The 23,677-nt window shown below is 37.8% G+C and overlaps 1 protein-coding gene across 1 annotated transcript in view; it reads right to left on the bottom strand.

Annotated features, from left to right (window-relative positions):
* TNIP3 (TNFAIP3 interacting protein 3) overlaps nucleotides 1-23,677 on the bottom strand; it is a 113,374-nt gene that overhangs the window by 21,206 nt on the left and 68,491 nt on the right. The window contains exons 4-8 of the mRNA XM_059417201.1: nucleotides 13,171-13,257; nucleotides 9,607-9,687; nucleotides 7,859-7,924; nucleotides 6,297-6,428; nucleotides 4,143-4,271 (exon numbers count right to left, since the gene is read on the bottom strand). Coding sequence (XP_059273184.1) covers nucleotides 4,143-4,271; nucleotides 6,297-6,428; nucleotides 7,859-7,924; nucleotides 9,607-9,687; nucleotides 13,171-13,257 — 495 coding nt within the window. The remainder of the gene's footprint in view (nucleotides 1-4,142; nucleotides 4,272-6,296; nucleotides 6,429-7,858; nucleotides 7,925-9,606; nucleotides 9,688-13,170; nucleotides 13,258-23,677) is intronic.

Here is a 23,677-nt window from a genome sequence, read left to right on the forward strand (position 1 = left end):
TCAATAAATAGCTGTGAAAACTGAAACACAACACGCCTCATCCTGGTGTGGTTTGGGAGCTCACATACAAAATGACTACTTGCTCATTATCAAATGAGTCCTTTATACAAACAGAAAAGTTTCACTTTCAGAGTTCCAAGATTTCAATTCCTCTAAACTGCTTTGGTAGCTTCAATGATGTGCGTTTGGTGATACTATTAGTAACTACTTTCCTGCATTACTGTACAATATGGTTATTAAGATAGGAAAAGAAAAGCAGTTACTATCTTAAATATGTGTAGACAGGCTAAGAATTTCCTAATGACCTCAGGGTCCTGGGATCGAGTCCCGCATCGGGCTCTCTGCTCAGCGGGGAGCCTGCTTCCCTCTCTCTCTCTGCCTGCCTCTCTGTCTACTGTGATCTCTCTCTGTCAAATAAATAAATAAAATCTTTAAAAAAAAAAAGAATGTCTTTTAACCCTATGGGTACTGTCTAGCCTGATTGTAAGTACCATTTTTCAGGAAATTGTAAGAGAAATGAGAGGAACTTAAAAAAACAACAAATGTCATTTAATAATTTATGTTTTGTTAGAATTTGTTGCTAAGCTACAGAGTTTTAGGAAGTATCATATTATAATTTTTAAAAATGTGTTAATTGTAATGGTGAGAATCTAGGATGGAGTGAGCCAAATAAGACTTAAATCAAAAATGCTGATTTCATATCCTACCCCTATGAAAAGATTATTTTTGTGGGTCTTGTTTTATTTGAATTTCCTGGTCTACCTTTCATGCTATTCAGGCTCCTAGAAATTTTACAAATGAGTCATAAACGAAAGGTGAGTTTAATCAACATTTATTCCATCTTGGGGTTTTCCAACTTCCTTGAACAAACACCTGTAACCTACTCTAGGACAGTAATTTACTATCAGCACAGGCAAACTAAACAGATCTACCCATCTCATGACGGTGAGATGTTGGACAAATCAATTTTGCCCATGGGTGGCACTGGCTGACTAGCCTCAGGTAATTTCTCTCACTTTGGTTAAACATCTGGCTTCTCTTTAAGAACTCAAAGAAAACAATGCCCTTGGGTATTTCCTTCAAAGCAAATAAGTTGAATTGAGTACACACAGTTGTGTGAACTTCTGAAAACCATATGTTAATTACTAAACTGACATGCTACAAATTTCTGCTGAGTGAATGGGTCAGTAGGCGGTCTGCTTGTGCAAGGAGGTTGGGCCCCAAATTCCATGCTGTGTTGGATGGTATGCACAATCAGCTACCCAAATCAACATTTTGAGTAACGTCTATTTATTACAGTGGTAAGGAAAGAAGAGAAAAGGAAAGGAAAGGAGAGGAAAGAAAAGAAAAGAAAAGCCAAGTCAAATCTACGGTGTAAAAATGAATAGTAATATCTTATACATTTCATTAGACCCTAATACATGATTAAATGAGGGAAAAAACCTCATAGTTTATCATTGTACATCTATGTTTTTTTTAATGACACCTTATGGTATAGATGTGGCAGACAAAATGTTTTCTGGCTTGAAGTGCCCTTTTATTTTTATTTTTTTTCCCACTAGTCATAAGTAATGCATTATGCCTGCTAAAGCAGGAAACTCAGAGCCAGATTTGGCTATTGAACGTATTATGTACTAGCTAAATTATTTATTTAATTCATCCATTCAATAAATATCTAAGAACATACTGTGAGCAAGGCCCTGTTGCTGGCAGTCAGACTATAGCCGTAAAAAACAAAACAAAACAAAACAAAAAACAGAAAAGCTTAGGCCACACTATGACTGTTATATTTGTGAGTCCTTGTCTTCAAAGAATACATATTAAAATTATGTTTTATAACTGCATTCTTATAAAGATGAATGTAATAATATTAATATGAAAACTTTTTTCAACCTGAAGTCCATTTTTTCTCCTGATTTTAAGGGAAATTAAACATATTAATAGGCCACTATAAGTATCATGAGCCCTAGTACTGTGCCTACTAGCCTGATAGAGAAGTCAGTTCAGCAAAACTCCTCCTCCATGGAGCTTACAGTTAAGATTGGGAGACAGGAAACAAATTTGATAATAGGAGACACTGAACATACATGAGATAGCAATAAATTACAAAGAAACATTAAAATAGGAAATATCAGATGTGGGGTATGTATTTTTAATTAAAATGGCCAGAAAAATCTTCTTAGTGAGAAGATGACATTTGTTTAAGGCCTGAATTTTACTCAAAGTAATTGTTCTTACTTTCTCAATTTTATTATAATCCTAAGGGTTAAAATTCTTTACTGACTTTTAAAACATTTCTGTTGACTATAGATACAGATACACAAAAATGAAGGGTACATGTAGACATGAGCAAAAAACAGAGTTCTTGGCTGTTCTAATTTCTACAGCATTTATGTTCTTGTGCCAACACTTACACTTACAGAAATGAATTAGAGAACAGAAGAAAATCTATCAAACAATATATCACAAATGGGAAAGATTTCAAATATAATCTCAGTGTTCGTTCCTCTAATTCATCTGTGGAGGATTTCCAACAGAGAATAAAAGGGAAAATTCATTTGCCCTAAATTTTTATCTCTGAACATCGTTTTCCTCTCTTAGAGGATAGAGAAGTACATTGTTCAGGAAGTTAGTCACTACTTTCCCATCTTCTGATCAGTAACTGATCTCACAAGCAGATCAAGTATAGCAGCACATTTGTAAAGCATCCTGTCAACTGTACAGGCACAAACTTAACACTTGGGGGATCTTTAAAAGATCCTCTCAACACTAGTTAACCACAAGACGCACAGTCCAAAATACAGGCACTGGGTACATTTTCAATGACATTGGTCATTCCTATTTGCTTGAAAAAACCTTCCTAATAACAGAAGGCAACTTCTGTTATTTTGGTTAAGAAATATCTAACTTGAGGGGTGCCTGGGTGCCTGGGTGGCTGAGTCGGTTAAGTGTCTGTCTTCAGCTCAGGTAATGATCTCAGGGTCCTGGGATAGAGTCCCGCATCAGGCTTTCTGCTCAGCGGGGAGCCTGCTTCCTCCTCTCTCTCTGCCTCCCTCTGCTTACTTATAATCTCTGTCAAATAAATAAAATCTTTAAAAAAAATGAAATCACTAACTTCAGAGATGAATATCTTGACTCAAACATGTACTAAAAGTATTCCCATGGTCCACATCTGATGTGGCTCTCTGAAAAATCAACAGCAAAGGATTTGTTTTCTTGAGCAAGTCAGCAATCCCTTTCCCAGGAAAATGAAGCTGTTAGCTCTCGAAGACACACAGACACACAAATGCACAAACTCTCCCTAGTCATCCTTTGGTAAGCAATTCACAGGTAGCCCCTTGAAATAGCTAAGTTGAAGCAAAGGCATTTAACCACTTGTGTTTTTCTAACAGACTTGCCCCTCCAGCCCCCGGCCCCCATCGGGACCCCACACCCCAATTAAAAGTGAGTTTTAGGGGGCGCCTGGGTGGCTTGGTGGTTTAAGCCTCAGCCTTTGGGTCGGGTCATGACTTCAGGATCCTGGGATCCAGCCCCGACTCGTCGGGCTCTCTGCTCAGCGGGGAGCCTGCTTCCCCCTCTCTCTCTGCCTGCTTCTGACTACTTGTGATCTCTTTCTCTGTCAAATAAATAAATAAAATCTTAAAAAAAAAAAAAAAAGTGAGTTTTAGGCTTCTTATCAGGAAAGCCACCATCTCAGCCTTGGGTCTGGTATTTAGCATGATTCCATAGAGTCTGCATCACAGCCAGTTCCATAGTGATGATTTTAAAGAGCAGCCTGTTTCCTCAGGAAACTTTTGCGGTTGACCAAGAGGTATGCTATTGTTCACAAAACACACTCGCTTAATATGGTTCTTTGAACTAAAAAAAAAAAAAAAAGTTCTTTCTGTCTTCTAAAATTTCTCCTTGTTTCTCTTTTTCATGGCGATTCTTTGTAGGGACACTAATTCCTTAAAGCCTCCTTAGTCAAGTATGGCTGAAAGATGCAGACAGGAGTGACTGAGAAAATTACAGAGAAGTTCTGTGCAAGCTCCCAGGACTGGGAACAACACTGCAGCTCGGATTTTTTTGTGACTCTCAGGTACGAATGTGCTCTTTATACAGGGACCTCTCCTTCCATCTCCCCAGCTTGTCCCAGTTAATACCTTATTGAGGCGTTTTATTTCACACTCATAATGTTCCTTCTTCTTGTTCACAAGAGCATTTTTTTCCTTCAAGAACTTATTTTCTTTCTTCAATTCATGTAATTCTTCGCGTAGGCTCTCCTTTTCCTTCTGAAGTAAACAGAAAGAAAAAAAATTGAAATCAATAAAATTCAGAGGACATAATATTGTAGGAATACTTCTGAAATACAACTGAAAATCTGAAAATCTGCTAGATCTTCATTTAATTGATCCATTTAAGCAATATTCTTTGGGTCGAGGACAGGGTTTGGATTGAGAAAATCTTTCTTTATTACTCAGTGCTGTTAAGTTTTATGATGCCAAAAAAGCTCAAAATGCCCAATCCTCATTTTCAAGGGTCAAATGGGTCCACAGAATAAGCTAGTTCCCATGTACTATTACAAAATGATAGTTAAGCGACTTAGTGAAAGTAATTAAACTCCAAAAAAGATAAAAAAATCATTGCAACAAAAACACAAAATATCTCAAAACCCAATCCTGCCTGCATCATTCTGAAAAGGGGGAGAAGAGGATACAAATTCACGCCAATGAGAGCCTTCACTACAGAGCACTGTATTATTGTGATTATTACTTTTAAAAGGTAGAGGTTTAAAAAAAAGACAAAAAAAGGTAGAGATCAATTAGTCCAACTGCCATCACTCCTCCGTGTTCCAGATAACCTTCAAGATGTCCTGTGGTTTAAACAACTGAAGTAAGGTTTGTTGCTTTGACACTAGCCAGCTCTGGATTCAGACAACATCTGTCTTCTAATTCTTAATTTGTATTTTAGATAGTAAACTTTTTCTGGAGTGAATTAGATTCTTAATGGCATTCAGATTTTAACCTAATAAAATAAATATTTCTTCTCAAGATGAGAAGATAGCTAATACACAGGTTAAAGTATGCTCTTTTAGTTATTAATATCTCCCAATATAATAATGAGATTTAAGATATCTACTTTAGGTTATTCTTTTTGTTTGTTTATTTGTTTTTAGTGAAAACCTTTCTATTTGCTTTAACTAGAATGAGCTCATATACGCTTAGAGAATGAATCAATCATTTTCTAACTTGGCATAATTTAGAAGAAAAGGACTTCACTAGAATATGGTTCCAACTGCATGAAGGAACAATTGTCACGATTCCCGGTTGGTCAGGGTCTAAATGGAAAAGGAAGGTATTGCTCCAGGACCAGAAGGACTTGCTAAACTTCGTTTTCTTCTCACTGAGACGGAGACACCCTTCCCCAAATAGGAAACCTACACCGAGGAATGTCTGCACTGATTATAGGCACTGCGTTAAGATTGGTGCATTTGTTAAAATACAGCCAATGCCTTACAGAATCAGTCACAAGACTTCACCTTAGAATATTTACAGTTCTTGTTTTTTGTGAACATACATTAAAAAATGAGAGTCCATTAGAACTTAAGGTTTTTCTCCCATTTTCTACAATATCCACTAGCCTCAAAACCAAGAGTATTTTAGGAGAAACTTTTCGCCTTCATGACCACCGCCTTGCACTCTGCAGGAATTAATGGAGAATTAGAATCTGGAGACGGGGTCCAACTCCCATTTTCCCAAGTACTGGGCTGGCAAGGTTGGCAAGTCACGCATCCTCTTCACATCTCAGCTCTTTTGTCTTTAAAATGCAAAAATAATATTTTCCTCAGGGATGAGAAGAGCTTGTTAAGTGAGATAATGAAGGTGAGGCCGCTTTTTAAAACGTCCTAAATTTTATGATAAAAGCCATGTTTATTTGTAAAACTCTGTAAGCTGAAAAGCAGCTGTACAAATACAAGGTACTGTCCTATTAGTATTAACACTAATAATAATATATGTGAGTAAAATCGAAAGAGCGAAATTCATCTTCTAGGCTGAAATGCGCTAGAAAGACAGCTCCAAATCTCAGATCAGTTCTCTCTGCCGGTAGATCTGTGCTCTACCGACACAGGACCGCAAGCCCATTTGGTCAACAAAGGAGGAAGCGAGCGGGGCCCGTCCCGGGTTCGGATTGCGGAGAACTGCCCGGCTCTGCGCCTCTGGGGACCCGCACAAGCCCCCCGCCCTCGCACACAGGTGTGGGGTCCGGCTACTCCCGGCCGCGGCGCGGGGGAGGTCCGCTCGGCGAGCCCCGCCCACCTCCTGGCGCTGCAGCCGCTCGCGGCTCAGCTCGAGCCGCCTGTCGCTCGCTCTCTGACTCTGTTGCCGCTCCTCCTCCTGCGCGCTGAGAAATCTTTCGGCGGCGTCCAGTTTCGTTTTCAGCTCCGCGACCTGAGGAAGTCGTTCACAGAGCGTCGCACAAACCGCTTCTGAAACCGCTTCTGAAACTCACACCCTCCTCCCCCCGCCCGGATTTATTCCCACCGAGGGCACTTGGGGACAGACACGCCCCCCTCCTGGGCGGGCCCCTAAGGGGAGAAGCTCTTCTCCCCCCCCCCCCCCCCCCCCCCCCTTCGCAGAGATCAGGACAAGTGCATCTAAAAAAAGGACTTCCTCTCCGGGGGAAAAACAAACCCCTGCAACAGACTTCAGCCCCTTCCCTCTTTTCTCCAAACCACACCACTTCCGAGGGAATAAAGATTTGGACCTTAGACGGGGTGAGGGGACACTTCTGGGCCTGTCATTCTATTCCTTACTCTCAACATGGGCCCTTTCCTGACTAGAAAAGGGCGGCATGGAGGGATAGGGGGTAAGTGAATATGTCTACACCAGAGAAAAACAATGGCTTTTAACTCATCAGTCACGTGCAATGTTGGACCCCCCCTACGAAAGGCCGAATCAGCCCTCGGAGTGACGCCGGTCCAGTTGAGAAGCTTTAGGAAAGGGTGCTTCATCAAAGATGCCCGTTGTTAACCCCCGGTCTTCATAAACCTGCGTGCCATTCTTCCTGAGCAGCTTAGACATTTTCTCTGGGATCCTGTTCTTTAAAATCTGGGGACACAAAAGCTGTCCCAGACTGACTCTAATAAGGTGACCTGACCGTGGCCTCATGTCGTGGAACATAATCGTGCACTAACTAAATTTAATACTTATGCCTATCAAAATGGAGAAGAGCAATACTGCTATGTTACTCATCGTGGTCCGGTTTCTTAATTCTGAATTATTCAGGGAAATTTACTTTCTCCCTTTCCCTCTTTTTGAACGTGAAATAATTTAAAATGATAAGTTGATCCCTCCCAAAATTTCTCACCCAAACTAAAGATTCTTTGACAGAGAACATACTTTAGGGGGGAAAGGGAATGCACCACTTCCCCTCACACTTCCACTGTTACCGTTGTTTATTTCTCTATCTGTGGAAAGAGCTTATGCTATCTAATTAAAGAAGTCGAGAACTAGCCTTGCGAAAAACAGTATGAACCTTAAACCATCTGTCACCGCACCTATAACCTTCTGTGTTCATTCCTGCTACGATATTCTGTGAGCTATGATAAATGTGTGCATAAGAACTCTAGAGACCCCTCGAGAGGCTATTTTTAGTACTTTGTTTTTTGTATTGCCTTGCGCAAGAGAATTCACTGATATCCTTCATTAATCTTCGGTACCAAGAGGCCAATAATACACTCAGCACCTTCCCCCCGCCCCCATCATTATTCAACAGTTGGCTGGTCACGAATCTCCTTCAGCTGAAATCAGTGAGAATCTTCATAGATTTGGTCCCAGTGCTTATTGATTTAAACAATACTAAACAGGGAGGTGTTTACCTTTCTTTCATATAGCTCCTTCATACTTCTGAATTGCTGATCCCATTGCTGGTTGACTTCCAGGAGCTGAAATTATTAAAATTTAGCTAATCAATATGGATTTTTGCCCATTTGGAAATTTGGCCAAAATAAAATCCCTTTTTTGGGGGTACTAAGATCTTGCAAGCCATGGGTGAAGACAGTATTCCTTTCACCAAGTACTGGTAGGGCTGCGATGACTTAAATGAGCACACTTTTCCTGTTTTCACAAGTGGCTCATGTATGAAAAACTATTAAGTCTTCTGTCTATCTTGACTTGTCAGCTGAACCACTTATTAGCAACTTTCCACTTTGCTTAGTTATTTGAATTTTCTTTGTTTAGCCCAATTAAAATCCAGGAAAAATATGTGAGAGCATTGATGGTTTTCTGTAAAATTTATTAATATATAAAGGGTCTTTTTTCAAACCTTTCCATATTACATTGATTATTACAATGAAATATTTCTTTTAGCTTTTAAAAAGCAGAATTTATGTTAACAAATTCCAATTTATATTAACTGATCACATGTGCTTGCAATATTGTGCTTTTTAAAATCAACACATGATTTGTAAAGTATACTCAGTGAATGGATAATATCACCTTTTTCAAAGTACAGATTTTCAAGGAATAATAGTTTTACTGTAAGACAATATTTAGAAATAATTTAGGCTGCAATTTGGAAGCTTTAAAATTATATGCTAGATAAAAGGAAGAAAAAACACTATGACCTGTGTTTTAGTTTTCTTGTAAGGGAAGTCTGTAATTTCCTACATTAAGAGAAATCCAACACTGTCAATATGGGACAGAGATCAAGAGGATAGTCACAATGACTAAAAAGAAGCAGATATTCTCCCAGTTATAAAACAAAATACCTAATCCTGACAGGCAATCACTAGGTAAATCTTATGCTGGAAATAGATATGGGTTTTTAGTATGGACTATATAATATTACTCTATAAGGATATTTGATCTGTTGGCATTTTAAGGATTAACATTTCTATGCTATGGTAACATTACTCTGCTATCGTTCAGTAATTTTCCAGAAGGGTTCAATATTTTATGTAGTATCAACAAGGAGTAGAGGGAACCACAGAGAAGACATGAAGCATATAACATGTCGAATTGTTTAGAAAAGTAATTTAAAAATTGACAACATACACAGGGTTAAAATTGTCATACTTTTCACTTCTCTGTCAAGAAGAATAAAGAGTTTCTAACATTCATTAAACTGAGAAAAACAGAACTCAAAATAGCATCCATTACATCCCTAATGGCATTTTAGAAAGAAACATTTTTTTTTTCATGATATTGCTCCTTAACCCCTATGTGGTTGGATGCCCAGCTCATAAAGTCATAGAACCTAAATCAATTACACTTAAAGCCTGTGACAGTTTGAGTCTCAAAGTGTGTCAGGTTGCAAGGCATAATGGCATAGTTAATAAGCTCACATAGTCCATGTGGATGAAACATTTAAGTTTTGAGAAAATTAAGATTATAATAATGGGATTTATGACTGTCATTTTTCACTCTTCTACACAAAAACTGAGAGAGTGAGTAAGAGAAATAAAAGTGATTAAGAAAAAAGCACTCGCTCTCAAAATAACATTTTTCAATATCCTAGAACTATTGTGATCTAATAACAAAAATAAAAGACTCTAGATATACATTCTATTTTATTCTTAGCATTAAAGCATGTTACATGTTGCTTCAACTAATATTTCTAAATTACCTCTTTTCTCTGTTTTTCCAAACACCTTATCTTTTGTTCAAGAGAATTTGTCAAGTTCTTTCTGCTTGATGATTGATCATACTAAAAAAAACAAAAAAAAAAAAAAAGAAAGAAAAGAAAAAAGAGTGAAACAAAATAGTCTACAACATAAGTTGGGGAAATGTTATCCTTCACAAACTCCATGCATTTGCCCAGCTCTCCTGTGGTGATTCATAAAAATATCTTATTCTAGAGGTACCATCCCTCACACCATAGTCCATCATAGAGACCTGTTTATATTATGTTTCAGGTTCCTTTATATGAAGTAATTGACAAAATAATTCTCTAATAAATTACAAATGTATCTATGTCAAAGTACAGATCCTAAGAAATTAGGATTTCATGAGTTTTTATTTCAACCCCTTTCCAAACAAAAATAATAATAATTCTTATAGAAATCAGGTAGGTTTCATGGACACATTTTGGATATTTATATTAAGTATATGTGCTGCTGAAGCGAGCACTGGATATTTATAGTAAGTAATACATATTTCTAAAAAGTCATTTCTGTAGATGTGTCCATATCTGAAGAGTAACCCCAGCAAAAGTCAGAGGAATGATAGAATCATCAAGAAAAAAAGACCAATACACATAACTAAAAGGCAGCAAACTGATTCTGAGACTATAATGAATTAGCTACCTCAGTGTCCATCATACAATTATGTTATAGAGAGGTTGCCATAGATTATCCGATATTTTGCAATTCTCACCAGCCTTTTGAATAAAGCCAATAGGTTATAAGTTGAGATACATAATAAATCATTGGCACAGCAAAAAAGTTAACCACCTTTCTTTTCAGCTCTCCCCCACCCACCTAGCACTGGGATATTTATTTAAAGAAAGAACAAAAGCTCTGGAAACTGTGTGCCATCTGTCTAAATGGACCACCAACAAAGTTCACTTAAGTGCTGTTTTCTCTATACTAACTCAATAGTCTTGTTACCATCTCATCTCCAAGTCATATAAACAATACAACGAATCTGGTGATGATGATAGTCCAAAGTCTGCTATTCAGTTTTAGGCTCAGTAGTTTTGGAAATTGATTACAGATATTCATGAACAATTAAATATTTTCAACATGTGTCAGCCTTTGCCAAAAATATTTATAGGACATGTTCTTTTACAATCATCATGGGACTTCCAGGATTTTTTTCATTAGACATGATTTACAAAACTTTTTCTATCTTTTCTCTACTTATCTGTATCTCACTCGATGTTTTAGGGCTAGATGATACTTTATATCTCTATAGATACTGTTCTTAGTTTTCTTAGCTTCTTTTTATTCAGACCCATGAACAATTAGGGCCACATTTAAAAAGAGATATTCTTCAGGGGGTCATTAAGTTTAGAATTACTATGCTTGCGTCTGACCTCAAGAAGCTGATTTGGCGGAGTTCCAAAAGGAACATCAAAATCCAGGTGACAATACATTGGTCTTATAACTGGGCTTTCCCTTTTTTAGGGAGTCTAGACTCTTTCCGCTTCAGAACAGACTATTAGGTACATTTGATTTGGAAAGTGCCGTGAGTAAACTGTATTTAGGGTATCCTAAACTCGGCAAAGCAGACAGTCAGTGAGACCAGATTCCAAAGCAGTGGTGCTTAGTACAAGAACAGATAAAAGTCACTGTCAGGAGCTTGCTAAACATAGGGCATCATGAACACTGAAACAGAATTTCTGAAAAGGGAGTATAGCACTCCATTTCCTTCTTAATAAACTAGTTTTTAGAGAATTTTCAGGTTCACAGCAAAATCTAGTAGAAGGTAAAGAGATTTCCCATATGCTTGCTGCTCCCATACCTATGCACACATTATCAACAACTCCCACCAGAGCAGTGTTTTTCTTACAATTGACAAACTTCTACTGACACATCACCAAAATTCATAGGTTACATCAGGGTTCATTCTTGGTGTTACCCATTCTGTCAATGTGAACAAATGTATAATGATGTTACAGTATCATACAGAATAGTTTCACTGCCCTAAAAATCCTCTGTGCTCAGGCTACTTATCCCATTTCTATTTTTATTTATTTATTTTTTATTATTTTTTTTAAAAGATTTTATTTATTTATTTGAGAGAGACAGGGAGAGAGAGCATGAGTGAGGAGAAGGTCAGAGGGAGAAGCAGACTCCCCTGGAGCCGGCAGCCCGATGCGGGACTCGATCTCGGGACTCCGGGATCATGACCTGAGCCGAAGGCAGTTGTCCAACCAACTGAGCCACCCAGGCGTCCCTCCCATTTCTATTTTTAATAAATTTCAGAGGTTATAGTGATTCATACTAAAGTTCAAGTTTCTCCTGTTCCAGACTATGCCTGGAGGCATAGATCTGGGGTCCTCAAAAAATCTCCTCTCTATTTGTGATATAGACAAAAAAAACAAACTTCCGCCACCAGCAAACATTTGTATGACCCAGGCTTCTGGGAATCCAGATTAAAAGTAATTATATAGTGTGTATTTTTTTGTCATATATAATTTTCTCTGCAAAGAAATTATAAAACATTTGGACTTTAGTTTTTATTTTATAAATAAGAGTTACTGAAAAACTAGATCCTAAATCTGTAAAAGAGAGAGAGAAAGCACAGTAATAAGAATTTCTTACATGCCATAAATATATCACCAGAGGTTTCTCTGGAAATTAATCAACATGTTACCATGGTTCATATGTCTCAGGAATGTATTAAAACAAAGCAAAGTCAATCAAACACAAAATTTTGGGAGAAATTTCCATTTGTATTTGCTTTGCTTTCCAGTTACTTACGAAGGTATCTGATGTTTCAATAAATACAAAGATTTTCAGTCATTGCTTCTACTAAGGGCCCACTTACAAAACAATTATTCCTTGTCTAGTGTAATCTGTGCTTAAAGTATCTGGGCATTTCTCTCTCATTTACCATAACACCCAAAAGAGCTTCTAAGATACTCAAATTCTGACACTGCTAAATTAAGTATCTAAATGTCTAAATCACTTGGTTTGATTCTACACTAGTAGTAAAGTTCTAAAGTTCTAAAAGTTCTTCTAAAAAACTAGTTCTAAAAAGTTCTAAAGAACTAAAAAGAACCAAAATTCTAAAAAGTTCTAAAAAGAACTTTAAGAGAGCACTTTCACTCATTCATTCATGTAGTAAGTCTCTGTTACAGTAACCAGTAACCCAACAAAATTATGGTATTAATTGTACATACATACTCTTTTATTTCCAACTACACGAATATTGTTTTTTTAAATTTTACATTGAACCAAGTTTCTCTAAAGCAAGGGTAAAATATGGAGCCCCCAGGAGACCACTGAAAGGACTTTGTAAACCAGTACAAGAAGAAATGTAGCTCAGAGGGACCAAAGGAAATGCTAGGATCACCCAGATACTTTTCCTTTGTTAAATAACATTGATTAAAAATATGTAGCAGATAGTACCTAAAGAAAACAAACTAGCCATTTCTACTCTTATTCATCCTTGGCTCATGAACCATAGGAAATGCAGTTGATGCTAGAGATGGACAACTCATCCCCTAGAAATGTGTTCTTACCTCTGCATGCTCCATAGAACCTTCTGCAGCACTCATTCTAGTTGTTCCCTGTGCAAGATGTGCCGTGGAAGCTGTTTTTCCTGAGGTCTTGGAAGACAGAGAGATAAAGAGAAAGAAAATGTTTCCTGTGTATTTTTTAAAGTGAGACCAAATATGTACAATTTTAAAAAGACTACAAAGTTAACTCATGACAGAAAATAACAGTCATAGTTTTCATTAAAAATGAAGAGAAGTGAATCTGTATACGATTTACGCAGAATAAGGTCATCGGCACAGCATCTGTGATTTTAACTTTTCTTCTCTTCTAGATAGGGATTTCCCAGGATGTCTCAAGGAGGCAGGCTGTGACTAAGACAGGCCTATTAGCCTTGCCTATGGTAAGTAAATTGTCATTCTTCCTTTACCGGCAGTTTCTCCCACTGGAGGAGGAAGTTACCACAGAAAACCTGGGCAAACCAAGTCTTGCCTCAGTAGCCAAACTTCTATAACTTCATTGTATTTCCCAGAGAATTAGGTAACTGTTGACTTTTTGACAACTCTGTTACTTGCTTCCCTTAAGGCGAGATTTTCTGGCAATGCCTTCTAACTGTGCACTGAGCCATGTTGTACTTAATGAGTCATTCACAATTCTGTAAGTGCTACTAATTCCTATGGAACTAAAAGCGAAAATCCATTACAACAAAACCTGGCTATTGTTTGCAAAGCTTATCTTTTATATTGGCAGAAAGCTTAAACTCGGTTCTCAAGTTTAAGACTATCTTTTCCATAGATCAAGTCCAGATTTTCTCCATGATTCATTTGCAGTTCAATGTTTTGTTTTGTTTTTGTTGTTGTTGTCATTTTACCACTAATATCTTAGTGTTAACTAGTTGACGTATCCTTTTACTGGACATTGAGGTCATGGAATCCTGGGTCATGGAGATAAAAGCATGAAAAGATGGATGCTTGGAGCTACACAAATGTGTCATGGTAGAGCAGAAGACCTCATTCTGGGCTTGGAGGAGAGGGAGCAAAAAACCAGCCAAGAATATAGAAAGCAAAAGAAAGAATTTATAGTCAATCACTTAATTTACATTTTCATTTACACCTTCCTATGGGATGGGCTCTTATATGTGGGGTAAATCCTAAAACTCCCGAAATTCAAACTCTTTAAAAGAGAATAGTGGGTGCCCCAAATTCGGCTGTCCTTTTTCTCTTTCATATCTTCCATCACTTCCCAGCTCTTCCTGTGCTCCAGCCATCCTGAATCCCCTTCATTTCCTGAAATAAGCCATATGTCTAATACATGTTGCTTTCTCTACCCCGAACATTCCCTCCTCTGGGCCCACTCCAACTAATTGACCTGGAAAACCTGGCTAATGCTTCTCTTGCCCATGATATTATTTGACCTCCTTTTACCAACCAAGCAGAACCCTTACTTAGTATTTAAAATAGTTTATTTGCATGGTTGCATGGTTGCTTCACCGTGACAGCACCGTGACACACAGCATGTGTTCAACACATTCTGCTGAATGAATTAATTGATGTATATCTACATGCCAAATTTATAGATTTTTTGCTGTCTGTATGTATATGTACATGGTTTTGTTTTCTCCTGGTTTCTTGGTCTGTCCTAGGTGTGCACTCTAGTGAAATAGAGTGATGTTTCCTTAAGGCAATATCCAAAAATGCAGGTGGGAATCAAATTGTTCAGATTTCACATATGATCTGATTTTAAGGGATATAAGCAGAGATTCCCTGGAGACTGACACTTCATTAACACTAAAACCTGCTCATCAAAAATGAAGAAAACAAACTGTAATGTGAAAATATTTTTTCCCAATCCTCCTCCCCTATAACAGTTATACGCATATTGTTCAAGGTTCACTTCAGCCTCATCTGTGTACTTGGTAATAATAAAACCAGTGGATATGCTAACATTAGCCTAGAGGGGTGGTTGGAAAGGACATTTCTTGCCAGAAAGTACCGTCCTTGGCCTTGGTGGCTTTTGGGTCTCCTTTGTATAGTTCTCCCAATGCACACTCATCGTTATAGCACAACATGGCATGATGGCTCTATGGAGTGGAAGTCCTCTACCTTTGCATTTTTCATCACAATTCCTTTGCCTCTTCTGCTATGCAGTTTAACAGCAAACGGATTTTTCAGTTAGCTCCAGAGAACAGTGTGGTAACTTATGAATTAACAACGGCTCTTCCGGAGAGCCCCCAGTTTGGTTTGAGAAAAAAGGAACTTGCACTATGCCAGCCTGAGAAATAAGCTAGATATAGGCTGTTACACATGCCCTCCTTACCTCACCTCCAGCCTTCTCACATGCACCGTGTCAGAGTCTGGCTTGTGGCCAGACTTTGTTTCCTGACAAGTCCTACTGGCTGCAATAACCCTCAGAGGAAAAGACATGTCATTCTATGTTTCTAATTGGAATCTGAAGAGTCCTCATTTCTCAAGTGACTAAAATATTACATAGAGGAAAATAATTTACAAAAAGAGATATGGTGAAGAAAGGACCAAGGAACCACCAGTCACTGGCTTGCAACTCTCATGTGAGTTGATGATAATTCTCTCAAAACTATTCTAAGAGAGATCATCACATTTCTATAAATGCTTGGAGGCATTCTTTGTCAGGTAAAATAAACATTTTTCTTTTAATTATCCTTTTAGAATGAAGGTTGAAACCCTATTTTGCTTCCTGAACCTGTTGGCACAAATTTTTAAGTGAGTGTACTATCCAGGAAGGACTGAGAGCATCAACAGGGAATGCAAAGGTCTGACTGGAGTCAGCTCATTTGCACCCATAACTTGGCTTTACCATTCACCACTTGTGATTTTGGGCATGATCCTTAAGGCCTCTGAGGCTCAACTTCCACTTGTTGCTTTTTTTTTTTTTTTAATTTTTTAAAAAGATTTTATATATTTGTTAGAGAGTAAAATAGAAAGAGACAAAGGGCACAAGTAGGCTCCCCACTGAGCAAGGACCCTGATGTGCGACTCAATCCCAGGACCCCAGGATCATGACCTGAGCCGAAGGCAAATGTTTAACAGACTGAGCCATCCAGGCACCCCTCAACTTCCTCATTTGTAAAATGACAATTGTAATAGTGTCCTCCTCTTTGGGGCACAATTGTGTCCTCCTTGGTATCTTTGGTAAAACATACAAACGTTTAGATATCAATAATAATATCTATTTATTATTATTGTCAACCAAACAATTAATTAAATAATTAATTAATGACCAATCAATAATTAATATTGATTATTAATTAATATTTAGATATTAATAATAATATCTTAAAGATTGGGATATCGATTTGTTGTACAAATAATACGAGAAAAAGAAGGGCTATCTATCATTTAGATTTCACTTGACTCTGAGTGGATGCCAAAGGGAAATAAGCAAAGGTCCCTGCTTCTAATGAAATTAATGTATATACACATATGTGTGTGTGCGCACACACCTGTCTGTGAGAATTCAGAGGAAAGAGAGCTCATTCTCAGCCTTCATTGTTATGGAAGGAGCTTCAGTTTCAGCTGGGCCTTGAACGGTGGGTAGGATTTTGATAGGTGGTGGAAGCTGAGATACACTGCTATAATGTGTGCAACATAAACAGAATGGAGGTGGACAGACCCAAGTATGAAGGATTCTAACAAGCCCAATATAACCCAAGTAGAGCTCATCTAACATTGATTTGGATCAAATTGTGAAAGGCTTTACACTTCATAGCCAAAAATTCTGACTTTATTGCATAGGCCATAAGGGGCCACTGAAGACCCTTGAGAAAAGGAATTTTACATGATCAAAATATCTTTTTCATAAAAAGAAACCTGGATATACACATTATGTACCACAACTGCAATACCTCCTTATAGATATAATGAAAAATAATATTTGAAATATTCAACAATTTAACCATCACTTTGTCTAGGGCACACAGAATGAAGCAGCCTCACTCCAGTATTAATCATGCACTTGTCATCTCTATTTGGATGCATCTCTTTCTCCACTGGGTATAAAACCCATTTCCTGGTCTTCCACATAAAACTTGTCTTCCCCATTACATTCAATGGCACCTTTCATGCTCCATGTTATAAATCTTAGAGTTGACATATTTGATTCCTCTTTCCCTCCCAACCTGTATCCAATTTATCAGAACATTCTGTAGACATTTTGAAAGTATACCAGAAAGGAGAGCCCTTCATGGGCCCAAGAGCCTACAGGCTTCCCAGTTCAACGACAGCAGCAAAGGTGAAGTAAATGTACCTTTTTGATAACTTTTTCAAAATGGGAATTTTAGTGTTTGTGTCCTGACTTTATTCACGTACACAATTTCAGAGAACGTCCAGTCATGGCTGAAATCTGTCTCTGTGTCATATCCTGCTTCCACGTTTACTAGTTATGTGAACCTGGGCAAGGTGCTTAGCAGCTCTGAAGTGATCAAGCCATGCTCATCCCGTAGACGCAATAACCTAATAGCCTCTGTTCTTCTCCTCTTGCGCCTCCTCCCCGTCTATTATCAATATAGGAGCTATTGTGAATCTTTAACAATTTCATGACACCTCTCTGCACAGAACACTCAGAGTGAAAGTAGAACTCCACAGAGGGGCCCACAAGGCGTCACCTCCACTTCTCTGACTTCTCACTGTTCTTCCTTCTGCTCGCTCTGCCCTGTGTCCTGTCCTCACTGCTGCTCCATGAACCTGGCAGGCACATTCCTTGTTCTCCCTGCCAAGAACTACCTTTCCCCTAATATCCACTGGGTTCACCCCCTCGCCTTCAACAGGTGATTGCTTAAATGTCCGCTGTTTCTTGAATTCCTACTTGACCTCCTGATTTAAAGTTACCCTCCTTCCCAGCACTTTCTATCTGTCTACCTTCCCTGCTGTATTTTCCCATACCGCTATGTATAATGCAATATAGATTTTTCTTCTTTGTGGCTTCCCACCATTAGAATGTAAACTTCATGATAATAATTTTTGTCGTGTTCATTCCATGTTTCTCAAATCTAAGATCATGTCAATTATTTTAGTGCCTACTCGAGGACACGTAATGCTTAGACACCCATAGTCTCCTTGCTACCCAAAATTAAATCAAGAATGTTCCTGAATCAGCTATCTTCAGAAGAGATTATAAAAGATCTAAGGATCAAAGCCTTCAACTTCTTAGCCTCCAAACTAGGAAACCACCTCTCCTTCAGACCCCAAATTTGGGTTTGGACTAGGAGAGTCAGGTGAGGGAGGTGTCCCAAATTCCATAACATCATGGGGGACGGGGTTTGGTTTTGTCCTTCCAACTTCTGACTCTGAAGCAATTCTTTCAGGCAGTTTAGACTTGCTTGAAGTCTGTTCTCTCTATATACTTTTAGTGTTTGGTGCATATCAGATACATCCAAGGGCAAAGTGGTTTCTGCTAGTTAGTCTGCAGTCTTTATGCAACTGCAGACTCTATGCGACTTCCACATCTGAAGGTTTCTCAGCACAGCACAGAGTAGCCAGCAATCGGAGACAGCTGGACCATCAGCCCTCCCTGTGAAGGCAGCCCTGGTTCTTTACAGCCATTAGTTATTTCCTCCTTGGTGATGCCAAGGTGCTTTGTGAGGTATCAACTCCAGCATTTACAGTAAAATAGTCATTAATTTTATGTACCTTTCCCTTCTGAGAGGCTGGAAGCTTCTTAAAGGTAGGGTCAATATTTATCACTTGAATGTTGGGTACTAACATAGTACCTTCAGACTCCAGAGTAGTGAAACCATCCATTTTTATTGAATGTATCTGTTTATGCATGAGTCTTCAGTAGGAAATTATAGCACACCTCCACTTCTAAGAATACAGCCTGGAGGAGAATTACCACAGTCACACAAAGCTATATATTCTGCCTCCAAATCAAAAAAGATTGAGTAGGGGCATCAACCATTAAAAAAAAAAAAAAACTGTTCTATTTCTGTGTATTTTCTTTTTATTCATTTTATAGGTAAATATTTTATCTTTCTCTATTTTAGTTATATGATCTCTCTATATATTTGCCTCCATATAAATCCCGACTTAAGGTTTTTTTCTCTTAATCTTGGTTACTATTTCATAATAAGCAATATAAATACTTATACATGCTATGTGGGAATTTTTAAAAGGCATAAATGTGGTCTTCAATAACATTTCCTACATTTGCACAGAGCTTTATCACATCTTATGAGATAAGTTAATATCTTGATTAACTCATGATTGCTCCAAATAGGCACTGCTCTTTGTTTTCTGTAACTAATCCTTTCTCTGCTTGGTTAATGATCTCTTCTGCCTCCAGGGCTGATTAAGTTTGCCATTAAATGCAAAGAGAAAAACGGTCCCTGTTCAACCTTTGATTTTCTTTTGTTGTTGTTGTTTTTTAAGATTTTTATTTATTTGCTTGTCAGAGAGAGAGAGAGAGAGAGCACAAGTAGGGGAAGCAGCAGGCAGACGGAGAAGCAGGTTCCCCACTAAGCAAAAAGCTCTATGCCAGGACTCAGTTCCCAGACCCCAGGAGCGTGGTCTCAGCCAAAGGCAGACACTTAACTGACTGAGTCACCAAGAGGTACCTAACCTTTGGTTTTCAAAATAGACTCTCCAAACTCTAGGGACCATATTGAAGACCAAAACTTTGAATTGCAAAAGATACTTTTTTTCTCTGAAAATTATCTTTAAAAGCTTTTTAAAGATGAATTCCTCTTGTGCGGTTTATTTTGAAATGCCTCAAAAAATAACAGAGATTAATGCATACAAAGAGGGGTGAGCAGGTAGATAGATGCGTGGTAAATAAGTATAGTAAAAGGTTGGTAGCAACATTTAGGTGGTGGATATACCAGTGTATATCATAAAATCCTTTCAACTTGGCTATATATTTGAAACTTTCAGAATAAAATGCTTGAGAAAAAGACAGAATCCCGGCATAAACCTTTTGCCATTAAGAACTGATAGAAAAGATGGTAGTTGAGAAGTCAATATAACCTTTTCCTTATCTCTTCCACTCCCACCCCCTCACTGAAGAATAGGTTTCAAGGTTTCATGGCCTGAGGGAAAATGAAAAAAGATCAGGGAATAAGAGTATCTGGGTGGTTGTGAGGGCTCCGGAAGAAATGGAGCTCCACTCCCCTACTTCTACGGACTCATCCATCATCTATCCAAGTGCTCAGATTGTGCCTAAGAACAGAGACAGCTTCAGCCTCATCCCCTGGGTTAAGTCTGGAGAAAGGGCCAGTCCTGAAGAGAATTTCTCCATACCACCATGGTACCCAGCTGAGACTTTGTGGCATGTCTAGGTCTTGAGACAGCTCAACACCAAAGTGCTGTGGAAGCAGAACCAGATTATTTCCTACATTTATGAGAAGAATGAAAAAGTGGTTAACTGAGAAGTTTGCATTATTTACCATATATATGGCCCCGAGGATAAGAGATGAAATGAGCGCTGTGGAAGCTTCAATGACTGCCACCAAGGATATGGACCAATGAAAAGACCATAAGGGGGAGCTTACATTAGTGCCAATGGCATTGTAGGATGGTGGATTTTTGTAGCCTAAATGCTTTCACCCTAAACTTGCCAGAAAATACAAGACATTTTTATTTGCTATTTCTGACAATCCTCCCCCACCTTGATTACTTCACAAAATTGGCTGCACAGACCTTATGTGCCATTATGGGGAGAAGGAGGGAAATGAGAGAAGGCCTGCAATGTCAATTGCCAGAGAAAACAATGGAGTGGCTGACATTCTCTGTAGCCAAGCAGATTACTTTATCTTGCCAGAGACAGGATGGTGTCCTAGACTGAAACTAAGTTCAGTTCAGAAAGCAAGAATATATATATTTTGCATACATGAGTTCTGTGGTTTGGAACATTATATTTGCTTTAATTTGAACTTTATAACAACCCTATGAGGTTGTCAGGAGACTTATCTTTGATGATAACAAGGATTAAGTTGAAATTCAGAGATGTTAAGTGACATGGCCATGGTCATTGTATGACATGTGGGTAGGTGAACCCTTACCAGAGTTTACTTAATCCCCCATGTTTATTCCCCATGAAGAACCTTTTATCTATATGGGCAAGATACAAATAACACAGCTGAAAATTATTGGACAAAACATCATTCAGGAGCCCAAGCCATTAAGGAATAGAATTCAGGAAAGTTTCAAGGTCATTGAGCTTTCTTGTGGGCTAGATATGAATTGGCTTGACCTTGGAGATTATATCCAAACAAAATCTTACCAGTTTCTACCACCACTTGCCTAGAGATTAACTTCTACTATGAATAACTAGTCATCTGCAAAGAGAAATTTAGCTTCCAAATCCTATAATCCTACTTGAATTAATTTTTTTCTCTTCTCAGTGAGAACATTAATTCCTTATCATGCTATATCAGTGCAGATAACTTTATTTTTCTCATACTTTGCTCAAGTGTTTCCTCATCTTCATTCATGTATCCATTCTTATAACAACTATTTATTGATTATGGGTTATGGATTGGGCACTGTGCTAACTATAGATATAAAGATGAACAAAACAGACAGGTCTTTCACATATTTTCTGGTTTTTGAATATAAATCTGAAGATCCAAGGGACCACTCCATTGAGGATGGAAATGCTTCTGTGTCATTTCATAATCAGCAAGTAATTAGCTTGGACATTTCAGGTAAAAGAGCTTACTTCCTTCCTGAGACAATACATACCAACATCATATGCATAAATGTGGATACTATTTTTTAAATATAAATTATAAGTATGTATAATTAAGAAAAAGCATATGTATATAAAGATGATGCTTGGAAGGGTGAAGAGTGCCTGGATGGCTCAGTCCATTAAGTGTCTGACTCTTGGTTTGGGTTCAGGTTGTTATCTCAGGATTCTAAGATCCAGCCCCACATCAGGTGCCACATTTAGTGAGGAACCTGCTTGAGATTCTCTGTCTCCCTCTCCCTGTGACCCTCCCCCCCAAAATAAATAATACATTAAAAAAAAATTACACAGCTATCACTGCTGAAATTAGATAATGAGATTCAAAGAAGCAGCTAGTTATTATTTGAGAAAAATAAAAAAAAAAGATTGGAGGAGCTCAAGATCATCCTACTAGCGTAAAAATAATGAAGAAGAAGAAGATGATGATGGTGATGATGGCAATAATGCTCATTTAACCCTTTATAATTACAAACTGCTTTCACATTTTCACTTACTTTATATTTTTATCATTTCCATTTTACAAATGAGAAAACAATATTTTGATCTTCAAAATTGCATTTTGATAAAGAATACTAGCTTAGCTTTAAAAAAAGGGAAATAAGGAAAGGGAAACTTTTTTTTTCAACAATGTGGTTACAGAAAACGTGTGTCAACTTACTGTAGTTTGTAGGAAGTTTTTCTTTTATAATCTTTCCAAGAGTCATAAGTTTATATTACTCTCTGAATCATCAAAAGAACTTTCCCAGGGCCTTTTATTTTGGGAAGAATGTCCAGATCTAGAATTTATTCTTAGTTACCGGGAAATCCTTCCTCAGCTTGTGCCGAAATTACTGAAAGCCAATTTCAGGTGCTGCCTCTTATTTAAAAGCAGAAGAAAAAAAAAAAAAAAGAGGAAAAGGAAGACGAATCCAAAGACAAGACAAACTTCTTAAACAAATTCAATTCTAGTGGATCTTTTTAAAATTTGGATAGCTTTTCTTCTTACTCCCAAATTGCATTTTTATTTCCAAGAGTTACAATAAATTACAAGAATTTATTTCTATATTTTTTGGACAAATGCATTTCAATTCTCCTCCCCCTTTCCATTGTATGTTAAGACTGACAATTACAGGGTCACAAAAGAATATTCATACATTAATTTTCTTATAGTATTAGGACCATGTTTTGGTTTAGTGTCACTTATATTTTTAACATTAATTTTGGAATATGAATATTATTCTCACTTAGACCATTTTGTTTTAGATATTTATTTATTTATTTGAGAGAGAAAGGGAGAGAGAGAGAGACAGTGCATGCATGCATGTTAGTTGGGAGAGGGACAGAATCTTAAGCAGACTCTCCGCTGAGCATGGAGCCCCACTTGATCTCATGATCCAGGAATTCATGTCCCGTGAGATGATGACCCATGAAGATCATGACCTGAGCTGAAACCAAGAGTCTGAGCTACTCAGACACCCATCACTTAGACAATTATTTTTCTTTTGCCTACAAGACCTTCAGTGCTGTTTGCTCACCAACTGTCTATTTCAACTCTCCCAAATATTAAAGAATGCTCTTATACTTATGGAGTTCCTCATGTTCATCAATAATGTTTTTCTGTTTCCTCACAGCAATGAGTCAGTCTGTTCATTTTCTTGAGCGAAAAAGGGAACTTGACATATGTCTTGGGGCCTTTCATTAAATCATATTTCTTTCATTCAGCTACACTTTTTCCTATCTCTTAAGTTATAAAGAAATTTATTTTCTGCTCCTGGAAAGAGATCTTACTGATCTTATGGTTACTTCATTCAGTGGAAAATGAGAGACACACTCCAT

This window comes from Mustela nigripes, chromosome 1 (assembly GCF_022355385.1).
Source record: "Mustela nigripes isolate SB6536 chromosome 1, MUSNIG.SB6536, whole genome shotgun sequence".
In the NCBI taxonomy this organism is placed as follows: Eukaryota; Metazoa; Chordata; class Mammalia; order Carnivora; family Mustelidae; genus Mustela; species Mustela nigripes.